The sequence below is a fragment of the Scyliorhinus canicula genome, chromosome 1 (genome assembly GCF_902713615.1).
Source record: "Scyliorhinus canicula chromosome 1, sScyCan1.1, whole genome shotgun sequence".
Lineage (NCBI taxonomy): Eukaryota > Metazoa > Chordata > Chondrichthyes > Carcharhiniformes > Scyliorhinidae > Scyliorhinus > Scyliorhinus canicula.
In genome coordinates, this window is record NC_052146.1 from 68,799,968 (window position 1) to 68,821,222 (window position 21,255).

The 21,255-nt window shown below is 43.4% G+C and overlaps 1 protein-coding gene across 4 annotated transcripts in view; it reads left to right on the top strand.

The window, feature by feature from the left end:
- The window catches only part of lztr1 (leucine-zipper-like transcription regulator 1), a 104,707-nt gene that overhangs the window by 40,259 nt on the left and 43,193 nt on the right, over positions 1 to 21,255 (top strand). For all 4 annotated transcript variants that reach the window (XR_005460107.1, XR_005460108.1, XM_038792579.1 and 1 more), the window contains exons 8-10: positions 526 to 665; positions 4,984 to 5,185; positions 7,620 to 7,664. Coding sequence is in view for 2 of the 4 variants with exons in the window: in XM_038792579.1 (XP_038648507.1) it covers positions 526 to 665; positions 4,984 to 5,185; positions 7,620 to 7,664 (387 nt within the window). In the remaining 2 variants the exon portion in view is untranslated. The remainder of the gene's footprint in view (positions 1 to 525; positions 666 to 4,983; positions 5,186 to 7,619; positions 7,665 to 21,255) is intronic.

Below are 21,255 nucleotides of genomic sequence, written 5' to 3' on the forward strand. Positions count from 1 at the left end.
AGTGCCCATTCTGGGTGGCACGGCTGCCTCATAGCTCCACCTGGGTTCAATTCCAGCCTTGTGTAACTGTCTGTGTAGAGTTTGCATTTTTTCCCTGTGTCTGTGTGGGTTTCCTCCGGGTGCTCCGGTTTCCTCCCACAGTCCAAAGATATGCAGATTAGGTGGATTGGCCATGCTAAATTGCCCCTTAGAATCTAAAAAGTTAGGTAGGGTTACTGGTTGTAGGGATAGGGTGGAGACATAGGGCTTAAGTAGGGTGCTCCTTCTAAGAGATTCACCTGTGGAAGGAGCTGCGCTCCGAAAGCTAGTGATTCGAAACAAACCTGTTGGACTTTAACCTGGTGTTGTAAGACTTCTTACTGTGCCCTTTACAATGATCGTAGGTTGCCTTGAAATCCTTAAGAGGAAAATGTGAAAAAAAGTCTAATGAGAGACAATCATTTACAGCCCAGGAAGAATTTGAATTTGCAAAACAGGTCAGTAGGCTGTAATCTCAAAAGATCTGCTTTGTCTGTGTTTTTTTAGATCGAGCAGAGTGGAGAGATCCCTCCTTCGTGCTGTAACTTTCCTGTGGCTGTCTGCAAGGACAAGATGTTTGTTTTCTCAGGACAGAGCGGAGCAAAGATCACCAATAATCTTTTTCAATTTGAATTCAAGGAAAAAGTGTACGTGCTGAATAATTATCCTTTCTAATTACTCATCCTTAATAAACGAGTGAAATCGTTATTACATTGCCAGAGGTTTTGAGGAAAGGAAACTGGGGTCAGGAAATATAGGAAATCTCTTGTTTTCTCATCAAACCTTAATGGAGAGGTTCTCTGCCTTACCCAGCAGCACATTTACTGCAAAGCTGGTTACTTGGGAGCAGTAAAAATAACTATCTTTGTTGAATGTAAAGAATCATGATTGTGGTTTGAAAGAGATTCTTTCTAACTTGAGATTAATGTATGATATAGCTTTTGATAAATTCATTTCTTGAGGCAGGGCTTTTACATTCTGCCACTGAATTGATCCCTGTGTCAGCTGCAGCCTAATCTGGTGTGTTCCTTAAAGATGGAATATCGTGCTCACATTACCATTTCTGAAGCTGATTAAGAACAAGCTGGATGAACAAAAGTGTGCTTACTACAGCACATAGCAGTGAAGCAGCAAAGTATTAGCTTACTGTCTCAGTTCCCCTTCTCTCTGAAATTTGGTGTTAATTGCAAGATGACCTGAACCAGATGCCCTGCATCACTTGCATTGGGAATTAGTTTGCCAGGTAACTAAAGTTATTAACATTACGAGATCACATGCAGAAAGGCAAGTGACTGAAGCTCTTTGAAATGTTTAGCCACAGTTCTGGGGAGTAACAGGTTCTGCTTTGTTCTTTTATGTGGCTATTCTAAAAAGTGCTCAATTTTGATTGCTGATTCAAAGTCGGTAGAGTCCAACTCAAAGGGTTAAGGAATTAATTGTGGTCTAACTATGATTTTGTTAATAAGGTGATGTGTCCCCTGTTGCTCAATACTGAACGGACATTTAACTGGTCAGTGATGACTTACAGACTGACGTTCATGTTTTATGACCATCCACTAAATAACCCTGTAGTTGCAAATTTTCTAATGGATTGCCCTGTATATGACATTGAGACTTGGCAAACCTCAAAGAAAATAATTTGAAGGACAATATCTTACTATGTTTTTTTAAAAAACTGTACAGCAAATTGAACAATACAAATATGAAGGTTATCCAATTGTGTTTTGCTGCATCTGTGCATTCCGCTGAACTTTCCCTTTACAATTAAATAAACTACTGGAGCCTAATAAACTAAATAACCCTTCAGAACAAGATGGCTGATTCCCTTGTCAGGAATAAAATGGTCATCGCCGTACAGCAAGCCTCCTTTCCTGTTCGCATAGTCTTGTTTTATTTAGGCCTATTTTCCTTATAGTATGAAGCTAGGCTTCCTACAGATGTGCTGGCCTGAATAAGATGACACTGAGCTGCAAATTGCCTTTATACAAATTGGTACCCAGTGTACTGTCTATCTGCCCCTGTCCAGGCACAATAGCAGTTTCATGTTAGACAAGTATCTTGTTTCTCAAAGCAGACTCTTTCTTTAAAACTCGAAGTCTTGGTGCAGTTGAAGATAGTACAATTGGTCCAAAGTGCTTTGGCAAAGTACACTACTACGGTCTTTTATTATTTGTTCATGGGAAGTGGGTATGCTGGCAAAACCTGTATTTATTGCCCATCCCTAATTGCCCTAATTGAGAAGGTGGTACAGTAGTGAGATCCTGACAATTGCCTGGCTTGCTAAGGGGCATTTAAGAGTCACCTACATTGCTTGGGTCTGGCGTCACATGAAGGCCAGACCGGGTAAGAAAGACCAATTTCCTTCCTAAAGGCCATTGCTGAACCAGATATGTTTTAATGACAATCTGGTTGTTATATTGTCACCATTATTAATGTTAGATTTTCATTCCAAATTTGTTTAATGAACCGGATTTAAATCCATTAACTACTGTGGTGGGATTTAAACTCCCGCTGTCCAGGCCTGTGGATTGCTCATCAAATAACATGACACTAGCTACTGTTTCCAATATACCTCATTCCTAATTCAGATTGTTCACAACATTTTGGGTGCGATTTAATGGGAAAAAGCAGAGTCCAGTTTTGGGCTTGGGTGCCGAGAACAACCCAGCTATCAAACAGGACTCTTTTTTTGTTTTGGCCTTGGGGAAGAACGTCCGCCGAGGTCGCTTTTACCTTAATTTCCTACACTGACTAGCTCAGCTGATCTCCCCGATCTCTGGACCCCCCCACACCGCGGCCTCCGGACTCCCCCCAACCTGCCTGTTAGGGGGTCCTCGAATCCTCTACCCCTCCACCCACAGACCCAATCTTTAGCAATGCCAGCCTAGCATCCGGACATATTAGCACTGCCAAACTGGTACCCTGGTGACACTGCCAGGGTCCCTGAATGGCAGCAGGTGTCTCTGGGTACCACCCTGCCCAGATCTCGACCTCTCGGGGGGGGGGGGGGGGGGGGTCTCCTTTGGCCTGTGAGACTCCATTCCAGGTGCTGTTACGCCTGGTCCACGTTTGTGTGGGCCATGGAGTAGTCTCTCGGGCGCGGGCGTTTGTTCATGGCCCTTGGGAGAACCCGGCGCCGATATATTGAGCCTAACAGCTCACTTAAATATTCAAGTCTGGATCTTGCTCATTGAGGTCATTGGATCTCACGAGGCACCCTGAGCATCGCAAATCTCACGAGATTCAACGGCCTCATAGTGTCCCAAGTCAGATCAGACCAGGCCATTCAAGCGGGCCCTTTGTCTATGTGAGTCTCACCCCCACAACCCAAAGATGTACAGGTAGGTGGATTGGCCACGCTGTGGCCAGGATTGTCCCTTAATTGGAATTTTTTAAAAAAAGGCTGCTGTGCTAATAACTCACGACTGTTTGAAAGTCTGGCTTTAGTATACAATTTAAGCAGGCTGAATGATGCTAAGCAGTGGGTTTCAGCATAGCTTACGAGCCGAGTGAGAGACAGGTTCTGTGATGTCTCGCTGGTGATCCGTCCAGAGGAGGTCCAGAGGAGGAGTGATGTCCTGCACCCACAATGGGGAAGGACTGTCCCTCAGCCTTGTGACTCCTGTGCCTCGGCAACTGGTGCTGTTTTGCTTGGCCACATGTCCTTCTCCCATTCTTCCTACAGTCCAAAAAGGATGATGTGATACCTTTAAGTAGGGCTCAGACTCCTCAGCTTTATCTTGATTCCTCTGTCAGTTGGTTGTGGCTATGGGGGCAACTAGGGCTATCCACCAGAATGCCATGCAGCCTCATTAATGAGGACCAGCAGGCAACTTAAGTGGTAGTCAGCCTATTAATGGTCCTTTGGGCAGATGTTCCTCGCACAAGACTCAATTCCTTTACCAAGATGACACCTGGCACTAAACATGGGCAAAACATTGTTTCACCTCTAGAGTCCACTGAAAGAAGCCGGAGAAAATTGCTCCCTAGGTTTTATTTTAATAAGCAAGCAAGTCTTCATTAAAAATAGAATATTTTCAATGCACGATTAAATATTTTGACCAAAATATACTGTCTCTCTTTCCTTATCTTTTACTTGTATCAAAGTGTTTTTTATCAATAATGGTTCCTCATATGAATGTCGGAATAAAGGACATTAGAATTATTTCATCATTTGATAGAACATATATGATACATATAACTGCACATTGAAGCAATATTCTGTGATGATTTAACCACTCTGGTTTTCATCAAAGATGGACTAAACATGTGACATTTAAAAATAAACTTCAATGCAATTAAGATAATTCATTAAAACAAAGAATCTGACTGGAAAGCAGTGATCAGACTGTAGGCAATAGTTCTGAAAAATAATATTGATGTGTCACAAAAGACTGAAAAAATGATAGCCGAGCAAAACCATGGTAACTGTCCATGTGCTTGAGATCCTACTAGCAATGACTGGTATCAGGATCAGCAATAAGTGAAAGTCAATTATTTACTGTTCCTATTTATTTCCTTTTTGAAGTAGAATGGCTGGTCATCCTTTTGATAACATTTATATTCAGATGATTACAACGGGAGATGATTAAAATTTAGTTCATATATTTACATATGATGTCCTGAACTTCATGAAGGTTTCTGTGCTGAAAATTTCAAAAGGAGGGTGTCCATTACAATGCAGTTTTTATACATTTGCCATTGAAAAATGTATATTTTGCTGTTTTCTGTTATTATGAGTTTGTTGAAGAATTAAATAAAGCTCTTACCTGTTTGTTTTAATGAAATTGAATTTTGAACTTCTTTGTGACATTGTATACCAGTATTCTGAAAATACTGAACAACTCCTGGGGGAATTGTTGACCTGAAGTTGTATAACGGATGATGCAACCTGCGCTACTTTAGTTTTCCTTTTAGTTGTTACTAATTGCAAATAATTTGAATTTGATTTGTGTTCCTGTGCAGTTGGACAAGAATTCCCACTGAGCACTTACTCCGAGGCTCCCCTCCCCCACCTCAAAGGAGATATGGCCATACCATGGTGGCATTTGACCGACATCTCTATGTGTTTGGCGGCGCTGCAGATAACACGTTGCCTAATGAACTACATTGCTATGATGTGGACTCTCAGACATGGGAGGTCATTCAGCCCAGCCCAGATAGTGAGGTGAGTTGAGTTATGGATTCTATCCAAAATACATTTTACTTAAGTTTTGAAATATTTTGTTTAGTTCAGCGTGATCTAATTTATTTTTTCAGTTTTTAAATTATAGATAATTGAAGGAATTTTAAATATTAAAAGATGCTTTTGGAAAGAACTTTAATATATTGCATGACTTCTCAGAGCAAATGGTGTTGATGTAGAATCCCATTTGCCCCTCCCTTAGCTCACCACCCCTCATGGACAGTTCTTTTCCTCATGAGGTTGTTTGCTTTAATGCTTTTAGTGCAAGTGAGAGCATGCATTGTTCATGCTCTGTGGCTTTACAGTACAGTTCCTCTTTCTTCCACCCCCACCAATCCCACCTTTCAGAGATGTAACTCTTTTAACATATCTTTCAAATATAAAAGCTCTTTGGTACCTCTTAGACATCTTTAGCGAGTTTTCTTTTAATTAATCGATCATGATTAATGTTGCTTGTTCGCCATTGTGTCTTAAAGATGTTGACGAGTGCAAAATCAATGCCTCTTGCACAGATTGATGCCCTGTTCAATTCTCTGTTTGATTGCCTGAGTTATTTGTAGTAGCTAAATTATGTTCTCATTTTGCAAATGAAGAGCCAGCAAGATCTAAACTGAGCTATCTTGGTGCATCTATAAACACATTATCTGAACATAGCATTGCTTTTTGGATTTCATTTCAGAGCACAACACATTAGCTGTAATGTATTTTAAGGTAGCGGGGAAAATTTCACCTTGTATATTAGAGAATACACATCTGCGTAAAAACATTTTCAGATTAGTTTTACATGTGATGTTGAATATTTTTGTATTTGACATATAACAAGTTCCTTCATGTTTTTCCTCTGTGAGAAGTTTTTCACACATGTGCAACAAAATTGAAGTCTCTAGATGTTTTTTCTTGACCCAAACAATTGATCACGTCTGCATAAATACCACACAATGCAGATAGCAAACAACCCTTCAAGAAGTCTGATTTACTCTTGAAATTCAGTTTTTCATGTGGCCCTTATTACATTGGTCAATAGAAAGTGCATGCAGTTACCTGTTCAGCAGGGGTATTAATGCTTTGCTGAGCATGTAAGTGATGGTGATCTTTTCTAGCTCACTAGTTAGTGAAGGGGAGTGAGTATTGTACAAACAGTCGAACCAAGATTGTCAGTTTGGAATGAAACAGAAAATGCAGGGAATACAGCGATCCTTGACATCCATGAAGTGAAAAAAAACATTACAACCTCTCTGGTTTCACTTTGCAGATGATGACTGATCTCTGCATCTAGCATTCACAGTTTTCTGTTGCTTTTTGGGGCTTTGAGCAAGTTCAGGACATCTACATTTCACAGCACACCACTCAGTAGTACAATTATTGAAATAGCAAAACTGAACATCTTTCAGTCTTCTGCTCAGCAGAATGTTTCCTCTGTTCAGTAAAGTATAAACTCTTTGTTGTAAATTCAAACCTGTGTGTGTTGCGCTACACAGTTGAAAAGTTGAGAACTGCAGATAATCTGTTGGTCATAATATTACATTGAATGTACAGCACAGAAACAGTCCGTCTGCTCCAGCCAGCCTGTGCTACTGCGTGTCCAAACACGGTAGCACCGTGGTTAGCGCAGTTGCTTCACAGCTCCAGGGTCCCAGGTTCGATTCCCGGCTTGGGTCACTGTCTGTGTGGAGTCTGCACGTTCTCCCCGTATTTGCGTGGGTTTCCTCTGGGTGCTCCGGTTTCCTCCCGCAGTCAAAAGATGTGCAGGTTCGGTAGATTGGCTACGCTAAATTGCCCTTAGTATCCAAAAATGGTTAGGTGGGGTTACAGAGATAGGGTGGAAGCGTGGGAATAGGGTAGAGGTATGGACTTGGGTAGAGGTATGGACTTGGGTAGAGGCATGGACTTGGGTAGAGGCATGGACTTGGGTAGAGGCATGGACTTGGGTAGAGGCATGGACTTGGGTAGAGGCATGGACTTGGGTAGAGGCATGGACTTGGGTAGAGGCATGGACTTGGGTAGAGGCATGGACTTGGGTAGAGGCATGGACTTGGGTAGAGGCATGGACTTGGGTAGAGGCATGGACTTGGGTAGAGGCATGGACTTGGGTAGAGGCATGGACTTGGGTAGAGGCATGGACTTGGGTAGAGGCATGGACTTGGGTAGAGGCATGGACTTGGGTAGAGGCATGGACTTGGGTAGAGGCATGGACTTGGGTAGAGGCATGGGGTTGAGTAGGGTGCTCTTTCCAAGGGCCGGTGCAGACTCGATGGGCCAAATGGCCTCCTTCTGCACTGTAAATTCTATGATTCCTATGTTGTCTCCTATACAACCTAACTGTAATGTTCGATCTAGAATGATTATGTGTAACACACTATTTCATTCATACCATTACATAGGTCTAACTTGATCTTTGTTTTGCTGTCTTCTATAGGGGAGCAATTTATACACAGAGGCAACTTATGATCCAGATTTTATGGTAAGTTGCTTATTCTGCCAATGTTGCACTTCATGTAAGTGTAAAACTCTGAATTTGTGGTGTTGACTTGTAGTTTCTAAAGAGATTAATGCAAAGTTTGGGAGTGGGTGGGGGGAGGTTATTGTGTACTACCAGATTGCAAGGTGCTCCAGGATTGAAACTGGTACAATATTAAATGTTTGACTTTTCACAATCTTTCCATGTTTCCCAAGGGCTAAGGAAGCTTCTTTGTTCACTCATTAGTTGCAAGTATTGTCATTTTCTTACACCCAGTATTTCCTCTGGAAGAGGAAGAACGGCCAGTATCTGTATACAGTGCTTCAAAACCATTGTTTTGTGTTGCCACTCTCATTAATGACACACCTCCTCTTGAAAATGAAGAGACAGTAGTCTTGCAAATTTGTTTGTTTTGGCATTAAGTCAGAGGTACAATATTTAGTCACAGTACAGAATGTTTCTTCAGGGGCTTTGGGTTCAAGATAATGATTTCTTCAGTTACAATATTGTGGTGAGGCAGGCACAACATAATTCTGTACAATTATGAACATGTCTGACACTTTTAAATATAAAGTGACTACAGTGTTTTTGGGAACATGCAGAGTTTGACAGATTCCACCAGTTGAAGGAGGGAAACTGAAGATACCTGAGACTAAGGGTTGATATCGGAGCAGGATGCGTAGACTTTCACGGCAGCAAAACTGGTGCCGAACGTGGACCGATTCAGCAACTGTAGAGGAGCTAGCACCGACGGCATGTGGAACACAATCAATTCCAATGGAAAATGTTGAGGGATTCGCCGTGTCCGTGATTGACACTCGGGAGGCTGACAAGTTCCAGCCGCATATACAAATTCCAATCCCCGCACAACTCATCCCAGCCAACAAGATGGTACTGGTTGTGCTGGAGGGCGCCCATATAGCTGATGGGTCGGCTGGGGCCAGAGGGCACCTAGGGGGCTGGCCTGGGAGGGAACCCATACGACCCTTGGCCCTAAGTTCACAGTGGTCTGTAGGTGGCGTGCGCAGCTGCATGGCTGCCTTTCCAACTGCGGCAATGGTGTCTGTGCCAGTCCACCCCAGCCCACAACCCACCTCCTGGCCACTCCCCGCTACTCCCCCTGGCCCTGGCAGAAGCCCTCCTGGCCAGTGGCACAGCTGTCGGCAAACTATGGCGATGTTGGACACTTTCCATACTCCCTCAGTAGCCATGATGCTGGTTCACGATTTTTAAAAGCACAAGTGAACCACGCCATCGGGAACTCCACCCATCGGAAGCGGAGAATCACGGAGGCCCCGGAGAATACCAGGTCAGGCCCGCTAATGATATGCAAAGGGTGTTTACTGTACATGCGGTCCGGACCGCATTGGCGCCGCTGTCGAGGTGACGGAGAATTGCAATTTGGTGTCAAGTCGGCACCCACCGTGATTTTTGTGTCGGAACCTATTCTTCGTCCAATTGCGTTTCCAATTTCGCCGTCAGCCAACGGAGAATCCCACCCCCGATTTCTGCACTTGAGGTCAAAACAGTTCCTGCTACAGGACATTTATTTGATCTATTTGAACTGTATTTCACATTTGTGTTTTGGTAAGTTAAAGATATCTCTGTATCAGACCTTGGGTACTGTCCACAGTAATGTCAGCTCAAAAACAAAGCTGAGGTGGAAAGCTCAATGACTTTGGAAATCCAGTCACAAACCACAGATCATGAGTGACATTGTAGGAATGGATTTTTTACAGACCATGGGTGGAAGTTTCACATTTTATGACAATGGGCCTGATCTAACCAAATGGGAACAGAGTCCCATAGTAAGCGAAAATCACCCCCCTATCTAATGCCCATTTGGTTAGATAAGGGGCCTCAGCTGGGATTGCATGCCCGAGGCCGCATTCAACCCCGTTTTCTGCACTGAGGAGCTCTGCTCGCCTGCACTCCTCAGTGCAGCAAGAGAAAATGGCGTCCCGATCTCTCAATCTACTGACGTGACCGTCCACCCCTACACCCACACAGTGCCCCCCCCCCGCCCAATCATTTCCGTGTGGAAAATGCCAACCTGGCACCCAGGTGGCACCGCCAGGGTGCCTGGCTGGCAGTGCTTGAGTGCCCTGGTGGCACCTGCATTGCCAGGGCGCCACCCTGCCCAGAGGGCAAGCACCTGGGGGCCTCCGATCCCCAGGGAGACCTTGAGTGTCGTTCCATCTGGTCCCCATTTGTGGAGACGAGCACTGAACGGAGCTCGTCCGAGGTCTCCTAGGCAAAGGGGATAGATCTCAACACCTTGCTTACCTCCGGGAACTGCATAATAGAGTGAGACCAGCTGTCTTGCTCTCATGCAGATTTTTCCAAAAAAGGGATCCCGCCCACAATGGGCGAGCTTCAAATTGCGACGTCTTGCGAGATTGCATTAATCTCGCAAGGTGTAACGAGCCGGCTAGATCCCAAGAGTGGGGTCTCCTGGCTATGTTGCGCTGCTACTCGCTGCTTTTCATGCACAGCATGGCCGGTAGATCACACCATATGTGTCAACTCAGGCACTACTCGGCAACCACGGCTCTTAAACTGCAGCTCTTTACAGCTTGGGGTCAAAAATACAATAATAGAATAAATGGACCACCTCCTCCAACTCCCCGACCACCCCTGGTACTGCCCTCTGGCTGTGGGCACTGCCTGGGCATGACTCTGATCTACTGCGACCCTGGCAAGTCCTGTTTGCCAAATCCCCATTTTTAAAAACCTGCTGCAAACCCTGTGATGTCATGACGCTGGTGTGTGGGGAGCGACTTTGCTGTGTGGGGGATGTTACAGCCAGGATGCCCGCTAATGATATAAAAACATATATAATGGAATAAGACTGTAAGACATAGGAGCAGAATTAGTCCACTCGGCCCATCTAGTCTGCTCCGCCATTCAATCATGGCTGATATTTTTCTCATCCTCATTCTCCTGCCTTCTACCCATACCCCCTGATCCTCATATTGATCGAAAACCTATCTATCTCTGTCTTAAATACACTCAGTGATTTGGCCTCCACAGCCTTCTGCGGCAAAGAGTTCCACCGATCCACCACCCTCTGGCTGAAGAAATTCCTCCTCATCTCTGTTTTAAAGGATAGTCTGAGATTGTGTCCTCTGGTTCTAGTTTTTCCTACAAGTGAAACATACTCTCCACGTCCACTCTATCCAGGCCTCACAGTATCCTGTAAGTTTCAATAAGGTCCCCACGCATCCTTCTAAACTCCAATGAGTACAGACCCAGATTCCTCAACCATTCCTCATACGACAAGCTCTTCATTCCAGGGATCATTCTTGTGAACCCCCTCTGGACCTTTTCCAAGGCCAGCACATCCTTAGATACGGGGCCCAAAACTGCTCACAATACTGCAAATGGGGTCTGACCAGAACCTTATAAAGCCTCCAAAGTACTTCCCTGGTCTTGCATTCTAGTCCTCTCGACACGAATGCTAACATTGCATTTGTCTTCCTAACTGCCGACTGAATCTGCACGTTAACCTTAAGAGAATCATGAACAAGAACTCCCAAGTCCCTTTGTGCTTCTGACTTCCTAAGCATTCCCCCATTTAGAAAATAGCCTATGCCTCCATTTCTCCTTCTAAAGTGCATAACTTCACACTTTTCCACATTGTATTCCATCTGCCACTTCATTGCCCACTCTCCTAGCCTGTTCAAGTCCTTCTGCAGCACGCCTTCTTCCTCAATACTTCTATCCCTCTACAGATCTTTGTATCATCTGCAAAATTAGTAACAGTGCCTTCAGTTCCTTCTTCAGATCATTAATGTATATTGTGAAAAGTTGTGGCCCCAGCACCGACCCCTGAGACACACCACGAGTCACCGGCTGCCATCCTGAAAAAGACCCCTTTATCCCCACTCTCTGCCTTCAGCCAGTCAGCCAATCCTCTATCCATGCCAGGATTTTTATTTTAATAAATTTAGACGAGCCAATTATTTTTCTTTTCCAATTAAGGAGCAATTTAGCATGGCCAGTCCACCTAACCAGCACATCTTTGGGTTGTGGGGGTGAAACCGACGCAGACAAGGGGAGAATGTGCAAACTCCACACAGACAGTGACCCGGGATTCGAGCCCGGGTCCTCAGCGCTGCAGTCCCAGTGCTAACCATTGCACCACTTGCCGCCCTCTTGCCAGGGTCTTACCCTTAACACCATGGCTCTTAACTTATTTAACGGTCTCCTATGTTGCACCTTGTCAAAGGCCTTCTGGAAATCTAAATAAATCACGTCCACTAGTTCTCCTTTGTCTAATGTCCTTGCTACGTCCTCAAAGAGCTCTTAACAGATTTGTCAGACATGACCTCCCCTTGACGAAGCCGTGCTGACTCAGTCCTATTTTATCATGCAGTTCCAAGTACTCCGCGATTTCATCTTAATAATGGATTTGAAAATCTTTCCAATGACCGAAGTCAGGCTAACCGGCCTATAATTTCCCGTCTTCTGCCTCCCTCCCTTCTTAAACAGCAGTGTTACATTAGCCACTTTCCAGTCCTCTGGGACCCTTCCTGCCTCCAGTGATTCTTGAAAGAGCATCACCAATGCCCCCACACTCTCCTCTGCTATCTCTTTCAGAACCCTGGGGTGTAGTCCATCCAGTCTAGGTGACAGCTGATGGGAATCCCATTACGTCACTGGTACAGGGTGAGCACAATGGAGCGGGGAAATAATAAAAACTGTCTTGGGACCCCCTTTTTGATTCTCCGTCCCCTCCACCATTCCCGCCTGCTGAAAACAGGGACGGAAAATACCCCTCCCTATGTCTTGATGAAGATTTATAGTGCATTCTGAAATGGGGATAGTATGACACATTTGGCATCTTTGATATATGCCTCATAAAGATGGGGCAATAGTTCCTTTCTCCTGTGTCGTGCTCCCTGCAAATGTGGGAACATCCAATGATGGCAGTGAATCTAAATAAATAATAGTGAAGATTTCTGCAATATGGCATTTTCCCTGCTGTGGATTCACACTAGCTTACTTGAAGCAGCTGAAGTAAAAGCAGGAAGAATCAAACTTACAACACATTATTGTTTTAGCTTATCATTGTCCTCTCACACAGTGTAAGGTTAATCTCTGAATGTAGATGAGCTGCCAAATACGACAGTTAATAATGGATTTCATAAACATTTAACTCTGAATGTTAAGGCACATCAAGCTACTTTAATATAACTCTGGGAATAAGATTGCTATACAAATATGATGCATTTGGATTTGTTTTATTTGTTTTGAAGAATTCCGACTTTACATTTTATGAAATCTTGGACCACTATCCGAGCTGTAAGCAACCCTGAATGGAATGGCAGAAGTAATTAATGGATTATTAATATCCTGAACCATTCCCGTATTAGCCTCCCCGAACAGGCGCTGGAATGTGGCGACTAGGGGCTTTTCACAGTAACTTCATTTGAAGCCTACTTGTGACAATAAGTGATTTTCATTTCATTTTCATTTTCATTGATGGTGGGAATGAATTTTTCAAGTGGTGAGGGGAGTGTCTATCAAGCAGGCTGCTTTGACCAGGATGGTGCTGAGATTCTTGAGTGCTGTTGGAACTTCCCTCATCCAGGCAAGTGGAGAATATTCCATCACCCCCTTGATATCAATAACTTCTGAGCATGTGACACAAACAAACATTGTACCTGTTCAGCCATTCTATTACTCAGCCCCTTATTAAGGTAATCACCACCTCCAAGTTCCCTTCCAAATCACATATCAACCTGATTTGGAATTATATCCTTGTTGCTTCACTATCCCTGGGTGAAAACTCTGGGTCTCCCTATTTAATAACACTGTGAGAGTGCCTTCGCCACATGTATTGCAGCAGTTTAAAGCACCTCTTCAAGGGTAAGTGGGAAGGGGTCATCACATCAGTGATATCACATTCCATAAATTAATTTTAAAAACAGCATATGGTAGATGACTGGGAGTATGACAACTTGCCATGTCACCCAAGAAGCTACCTCCTGGTGAAAGATCCAGTGCCTGCAGACAGCATTGGTATCAGATTGTTTACACCAAGGGATTACATCTGGCAATTTTTGCTCTCAATCCAAGCTATTAGAACTACCAGTTGCCAGTTGGAATGTGTATTGACTGAATGTGACTTCACTGGCACACACAAAATGAGGAATAAGGGCTGCATATTTGTTATATGTCTTCAAAATGAGGTTTTTCTTGCTTTCATCTTTTTTTCTACCAATTCTGTATTACCTCTTCTCATTTTTATTTTCTGATAATCTCCCTGATTTGCCTTTATGTCTGAGGGCCTGTCTCCCACGCAGACTGGTATTGCAGCCCAGTGGAGTGAGAACATGTTTACCACATATTGGTGACTTTCTGATGTTCACAATGCTGCCCTGGGCAGTTGAGGATAAATATAAGTTGCTTTCTATAGGATGATGGTTATAATGGTTATATTAGGGAGCTACATCAGAGTTATACATCTCATGTTTTCTTTTGCGTTTTCTGATGTCTTTGCATCTACAATGAGAGAGAAAACAAAATCAGCATGGAATGCATCCTGGCACCTGGCCTCTGAGCTGAGGTGTGCTTCATGATGTTATTTGGGGGACTTCTGGGGGGAGAATTGCCTGGTATACTTGGGGCTGAAATAACTTCACCAAAGAAATGCGAGCTTCACTGGGATATAAAATTAATCTTGCTTGGGAGTTTCCTCTCCTTCTACCCCCAGCCCTTTCATCACCACCTTGCGTGACAATTGAAAGTGAAAGGATAAAGGTTATTGGTTGCGTTGGTGAAGATGCTATAGCCTTAGTTATTTTAGTTAAGCTCAAGTGTATTGTCCATGTGGAATTAAATGCGTTTGGTGTACGCCAGCAGGTTGTAGACTCAGCTCCTTAGAAAAAAGTTAGTTGCTTCCAAGGATATGATCAAGATATAGTTCAGTACTTCTCTGTACAGATTATTCATATGCAGCTCTCTAGCACTATCCAGTGGCAGAGAAGTATTACTGCATTCATGTTATTACAAGAAGTAATTCAGGTTTCACCATTATGCAACTTTCATGCTGTGATGGCTGAACATTTTGACTTGGGCACACCCGGGGCATTGTTGGATAGTGCACTTGGTGGTTTAGATACGCAGATTAAAGGCTTACCTTACTGTAGAAACAACAGATTAACAATTTTTTTGATATCCTGGGGCTTTAAATAATTTCCTGGATGAGAGGGCAGACCTGTGACAATACTGCTTTCTCAATTACCTGTCAGAAGTAGAACAAAAGCAATTGGGAATAATGCTATCGCCAATACTTTCTCAATTTCCTTGCAAATGCTAAGTCCCAAACAAAAGCACAGTTGATATCAATACTCAGGAAAGCAGTTGTGATTGGACACTAATGTCCTGATAACACATCCAGCCCATTGCTGGCACGCTTTTTTTTCGCATTAGCTATAATATGTTGCTTACTAGCTGTGGATTGGAGAATAGGTAACAGAAACATTCTCAAAGTTGGGCATTTACAGGGAGAGATTACACAAACTTGGATTGTATTCCTTGGAATTTAGATGTTATCGGGTGATTTGATCAAAGTTTTTAAGATAAGGAGCTAGGATTGATTGAAACTGGGCTGAATTCTCCGGCGGGATCCTCCGGCTGCGCACTCAAGCCAGCGGATTTCCCAACAGTGTGGGGGTGCCCACAATGGAAAACCCCATTGGCTGGCTGCTGGGATGGAGGATCTTGCTGCTGGCGGGGACGTACCGCATCAGAAAACGGATGTAGCGGGATAAAGAATCCCGCCCACTATTTCTGCTGCTTGACAAGTTTAGGGCTGGGTGGTATACATAGTCTTAAAAAGTAGCCCTTTCTGGAATGTAGATGTGTATCAAGACTCAGAAGGTGGTCAAGTTTGGAAGTCTCTCTCCAAAGGGCAATTATTTTTAAATCTGAGGTTGATAGATTTCTGTTCACCAAAGCTGTTAAGGAATATATGCATAGACAGGGAGTTAGATCACAGATCAGCCATGATAAATTTAACTGGTTTGATGGGCTGAATGGCCTATTCCTATATCTATCCCGTTCACGATCACAGACATTCTAAAAAATGTTAGTCGTTCATTCAGTCAATTTGCACACATCGAGTTCCCACAGATAACAATATGATAAAGCCGGACAATCTGTATTTGTGGTTATAATTGGGGGACGCCAAGGGCAGCACGGTGGCGCAGTGGGTTAGCACTGCGGCCTCACGGCGCCGAGGTCCCAAGTTCGATCCCGGCTCTGGGTCATTGTCCGTGTGGAGTTTGCATATTCTCCCCGTGTTTGCGTGGGTTTCGCCCCCACAACCCAAAAATGTACAAGCTAGGTGGATTGACCATGCTAGATTGCCCCTTAATTGGAAAAAATGAGTTGGGTACTATAAATTTTTTAAAATACATAAATACTTGGAGGATGCCGGTGGTTACACCAATGCTCTTTGAAATAATATGGTGGGATCACTTCAGTTTATAATTTTATCTAAAAGGAAACACCTCCAACTGTGCAGCACTCCCTCATCACTGCACTAGAACATCTGTGCTAAAGTCCTGCAGTGGAACACATAGCATTCTTGTCTGAGAAAGAAGGTTATCAACTGACACAAGAAAAGAGGGTGGAGGGAGGTCTTAAGTGTGGGGGTGTGCAGGTTAGGTAAGTAGGGGCTGACACATAAAGCAAGTAGGAATAGAAATTATGGGCTGGATTTTGCGATTACATCCACTGCAAGAACGCCATGGACAGGACGGGGACCATGTTAGGGGCTGTTTAGCACAGGGCTAAATCGCTGGCTTTTAAAGCAGACCAAGGCAGGCCAGCAGCACAGTTCGATTCCCGTATCAGCCTCCCCGAACAGGCGCCGGAATGTGGCGACTAGGGGCTTTTCACAGTAACTTCATTTGAAGCCTACTTGTGACAGTAAGCGATTTTCATTTCATTTTATGTAAAGGTCCGTTGACCTCGGGTGGGAATTTCTGGTCGCCGGGCTGGCACGGCCGAAAAATCCCGCCTTATATGTTACCCTTTATAGAAAAAGTATTGAAGTATAAGAGTAAATAATTGTATAGGACCTAGGTGAGACCACAGGCGTAATTTAACGTAAAGGTTTCTACGTGTCATTTGTGGCGGGTTTTGCCAAAGTGTTCCCCACCACTAACTCACGGCACTTAGGACTCGATTCTCCCAAAAAAGTTTAATTTGTGGTGGGTTTTTCAGGGAGTTTCATGGCAGCTCTATCGGCGAGTTCCCCATCGCTATTCAAAGACTCTTAGTCACTTTTTTGGACGCTGGGGAGTTTCTCACCGGTTTAGCCCACACTTGGAACTTTTTTAAGCACTGGGGAGCTGAACTGGGTCATTATCTGTGCGGAGTCTGTACGATCTCCCCATGTCTGCGTGGGTTTCCTCCGGGTGCTCCGTTCCCACAAGTACAGAAAGATGTGCTTGTTAGGTGAATTGGACATTCTGAGTTCTCTCTCTCTCTCCTCAACAGGCCGGAGTGTGGCGACTGGGGGATTTTCACAGTAACTTCATTGCAGTGTTAATGTAAGCCTACTTGTGACAATAATAAAGATTATTATTATTACCAGCCTCGCATTGGGGTGCGACGAGGTCGGTAGATCGTGCCCCACATCTGGGGTACAGTTTTGGCCTGCTTAACCTAAGGAAGTATATACTTGCCTTAGAGAGAGAATGATGAAGGTACATAAGACTGATTCCTGAAGTGAGGGGATTGTCTTATGGGAAGAGATAGTGTTGACTAGACCTTTTTCCCAAGAGTTTGAAAGATTTTCTGATTCGAAAAATATAAAGTTCTTAAAGGGTTTAACAAGGTAGATCCTGGGAGGGTGTTTACCTGGCTGGGAGTCAAGAATTTAGGGTCATGTAGGAACATACTACATGGAGTAGGCTATTCGGCCTTTTTAGCCTGCATTGCCATTTGATAAGATCATGGCTGACCTAGTTGTGGTCTTAACTCCGCTTTCCTGTCTGACCCCTATAATCCCTGATTCTGTTGCCTTTCAAAATCTATCAAACCTTGAAAAAATGTAATGACTTAGCCTCCCCTGCATTCTGGGAAAGAGAAATCCACAGACTAACAACCCTCAAAGAGAAAGAATTCTCCTCACATCATTCTTAAAAGGGGAGACCTCTTATTCTTAAACAGTTTCCCATAGTTCAAGTCTCCCCAGAAGAGGAAATATCTTCCTGGTATTCATCCTATCCAGCCCCTCAGGATCTTATTTGTTTCAGTAAGATCACCTTTAATTTTTCAAAATTCCAATGGATACAGGCACAACCTTTTCAAGCTTTCTTCATAAAATAAGCCCTTCATCTCAGGAATGAGTGAAATGAACCTTCCATGTCTGTTTCTAATGCAAGTTAAAATAATGAGACCAAAACTACTGGGATTGAAGGCAGACAAGTCACCAGGATTTGATGGCCTACATCCTAGGATGTTAACAAATATGGCAGCAGAGATAGTGGATCCATTGGTTATAATATTCCAAATATAATATTCCAAAATTCCCTAGACTCGGGAAAGGTTCCAGTGGATTGGAAAAATTCGAATGTAACACCCTTATTCAAAAAGAGAGGGAAGCAGAATGTAGGATCAGTTAGTTTAACATCTGTTGTTGGGAAATTGTTAGAATCCATTATTAAGGAAGTTATGTCAGGATATTTGGAAAGTCAAATGCAGTCCATCAGAATCAGCATTGTTTTATGAAGGGTAGTCATGTTTTACTAATTTGCTAGAGTTCTTCAAAGATGTTTCAAGCCAAGTGGATAACTGGGATCTTGTGGATGTAATATATCTGGACTTCCGCAAGGGATTTGATACGGTTTCGCACCGAATGTTAGATCACATGGGGTTGGGGCTAATTTATTAGCTTGGATTTCCTCCAGGTGCTCCGGTTTCCTCCCACAAGATGTGATGTAAAGTGATTTGGACATTCTGAATTCTCCCTCGGTGTACTCGAACTGTGGCAACTAAGGGGTTTTCACAGTAACTTCATTGCACTGTTAATAAAAGTCTACTCGTGACCCTAATAAAGCCTACTTGTGACCCTAATAAAGATTATTATTATTATTTAAGGGGCAGGGATCTGCCCCTTTACCTCTTCCATGCTTAACATCCCAGGCCCAAAACACTCATTCTAGGTTAAGCAGTGTTTCACTTGCACCTCTTCCAGTTTGGTCTACTGCATTTGCTGCTCCCAATGTGGTCTCCTCTATATCGGAGAGACCAAACGCAGACTGGGTGACCGCTCTGTTGAGCACCTTCAGTCTGTGTGCATTCAGGACCCTGACCTTCCCGTTGCTTGCCATTTTAACACAAGACCCTGCTCCCATGCCCACATGGCTGTCCTGGGCCTGCTACAATGTTCCAGTGAAGCTCAACGCAAATTGGGGAACAACATCTCATTTCCGGTTAGGCACGCTGCAGCCTTCCGGTCTCAACATCTAATTCAACAATTTCAGATGATTAGCTCTACCCCACCTCGACCCATTTGTTTTCATCCCATTTCATTTTAACTGTCTTTTACCATTTATATATATTTACCCCCATATATATAGCTTTTATATATATTTACCCCTCCATCTTATCCATCTTTCCTTACCCTTTCACCCCTCTGCTTCCCTCGTCCCCTCCTCCCACATCTACATCTGTCACAGTTTACCCTCTGATGTTAGTTTCTCTGCAGTTTGGCCTTTCACACCTTTTGTTCTCTCTGGGGAAAGCCATTAGCGCACTCTCCCCTTGATTTCTGTGGTTATCAGCACCCCGTTTCCCTGGGTTTCTGTGGCTAACACTAATCTTTCATTCTCGACCATGGTATAAATATTTCCCACATTCTCTGTCTTTAGCTGTGACAAAGGGTCATCTGGACTCAAAAGGTTAGTTCTTTTCTCTCCCTACAGATGCTGCCAGACCTGCGGTGATTTTCCAGCAGTTTCTCTTTGGTTTATTATTATTTACAATCCATATTAACGACTTGGGTACAGGGGTAGAAGGTTCTATAGCTAAGTTTGCAGATGGCACTAAATAGGTGGGACAGTAAGTTACAATGAGGAAATAACCGTTCACGATGGCACCGGAGCATGGCGACTCTGCGAGCTCTCTTCCCCCTGTCCCTTTTCTTTTATCTCCTATTAGCGTTCTGACCTACTCAGCGTTCTGATCTAGTAAAACTATTTTCCTCTTCTTATATAATTACCAATCACTGTTGGTCGATGTACCATTGTCAATGTTCTTTGTTGATTATTCTCTTTGTATACTATGTACGTACTGTGTACCTTCCCTCGGCTGCAGAAAAATACTTTACACTGTACTTCGGTAGATGGGACAATAAATCAAAATCAATCAATGAATATGGATGGGTTAGGTGAGTAGGCTAAAATGTGGCAGATGGAGTTTAACATGGATAATTGTGAGGTCATCCATTTTGGTGGGAAAAATGGAAAGTAAACTTAATATCTAAATGGGGAGAGACTTCGGGGTGGTCCGATGCAGAGGGATCTGGGCATCCTCATGTATGAGTCGAAGAAAACTAGCATGTAGATACAGCAGGTAATTAAGAAAGCGAATGGAATGTTGGCATTTATAGCTAAAAGAATAGAGTAAAACGGTAAGGAAGCGTTGTTGCAACTTTGCAAGGCATTGGTAAGACCGCACCTGGGGTATTGTGCACAGTTTTAGTCCCCTTATTTGAGTAAAGGCATGGTGGCTTTAGAGGCAGTTCAGAGGAGGTTCACACGATTGATTCCAGAGATATGGGATTTGCCTTATGAAGAGATATTGAGCAGTTTATGCCTATATTCTCTGGCGTTTATAAGAATGAGGGGAGATCAAACTGAGGTATATAAGATATCCCATTCCTCTTGCAATAAACACCAACATTCCATTTGCCTTCCTAATCACTTGTTATACCTGCATATTAGCATTTTGTGTACCAGTACACCTAGATCCTTCTTTATCATTGAGTTCTGCAAGCTCTCTTAATTTAAATAGTATACTGTTCCTCTGTTCTTCCTGGGAAAATGGACAAGTTCACTTTTTCTCCATTTGCCAAACTTTTGCCCACTCATTTAACCTATCTCCATCCCTTTTGTAGATTCTTTACCTCTTCTTGACAACTCACTTTCCTACCTATCTTGATGCCATCAGCAAATTCAGTCACCATACATCTGGCCCCTTCTTCCAAGTCGTTGATATAGATACGGTCACAGCCTCAGAATGAAGGGTCAACCATTCAGGACTGAGATGAGGAAAAATTTCTTTAATCAGATAGTTTTGAATTCTTTGCAATTTTCTACCTCCAGAGGGTGAGGACATCCATTAAGTGGTGCTTGCAATTAGGAAGAAAAAGGTTGGGATGGAATTTATGTTTACATCTTCTCCTTATCTCACCACCTTTGCATCTCTGCCCAACTGCTCACCATTCAATCTGTAATGGGATCAAACATCCAAGGTATCATACTGTGGGAATAATGATGGGATGAGGGAAGAGAGGAAAATGTTTAACTTTGTCATCATCACAATAATAGGAAAAATGAAATATTACACT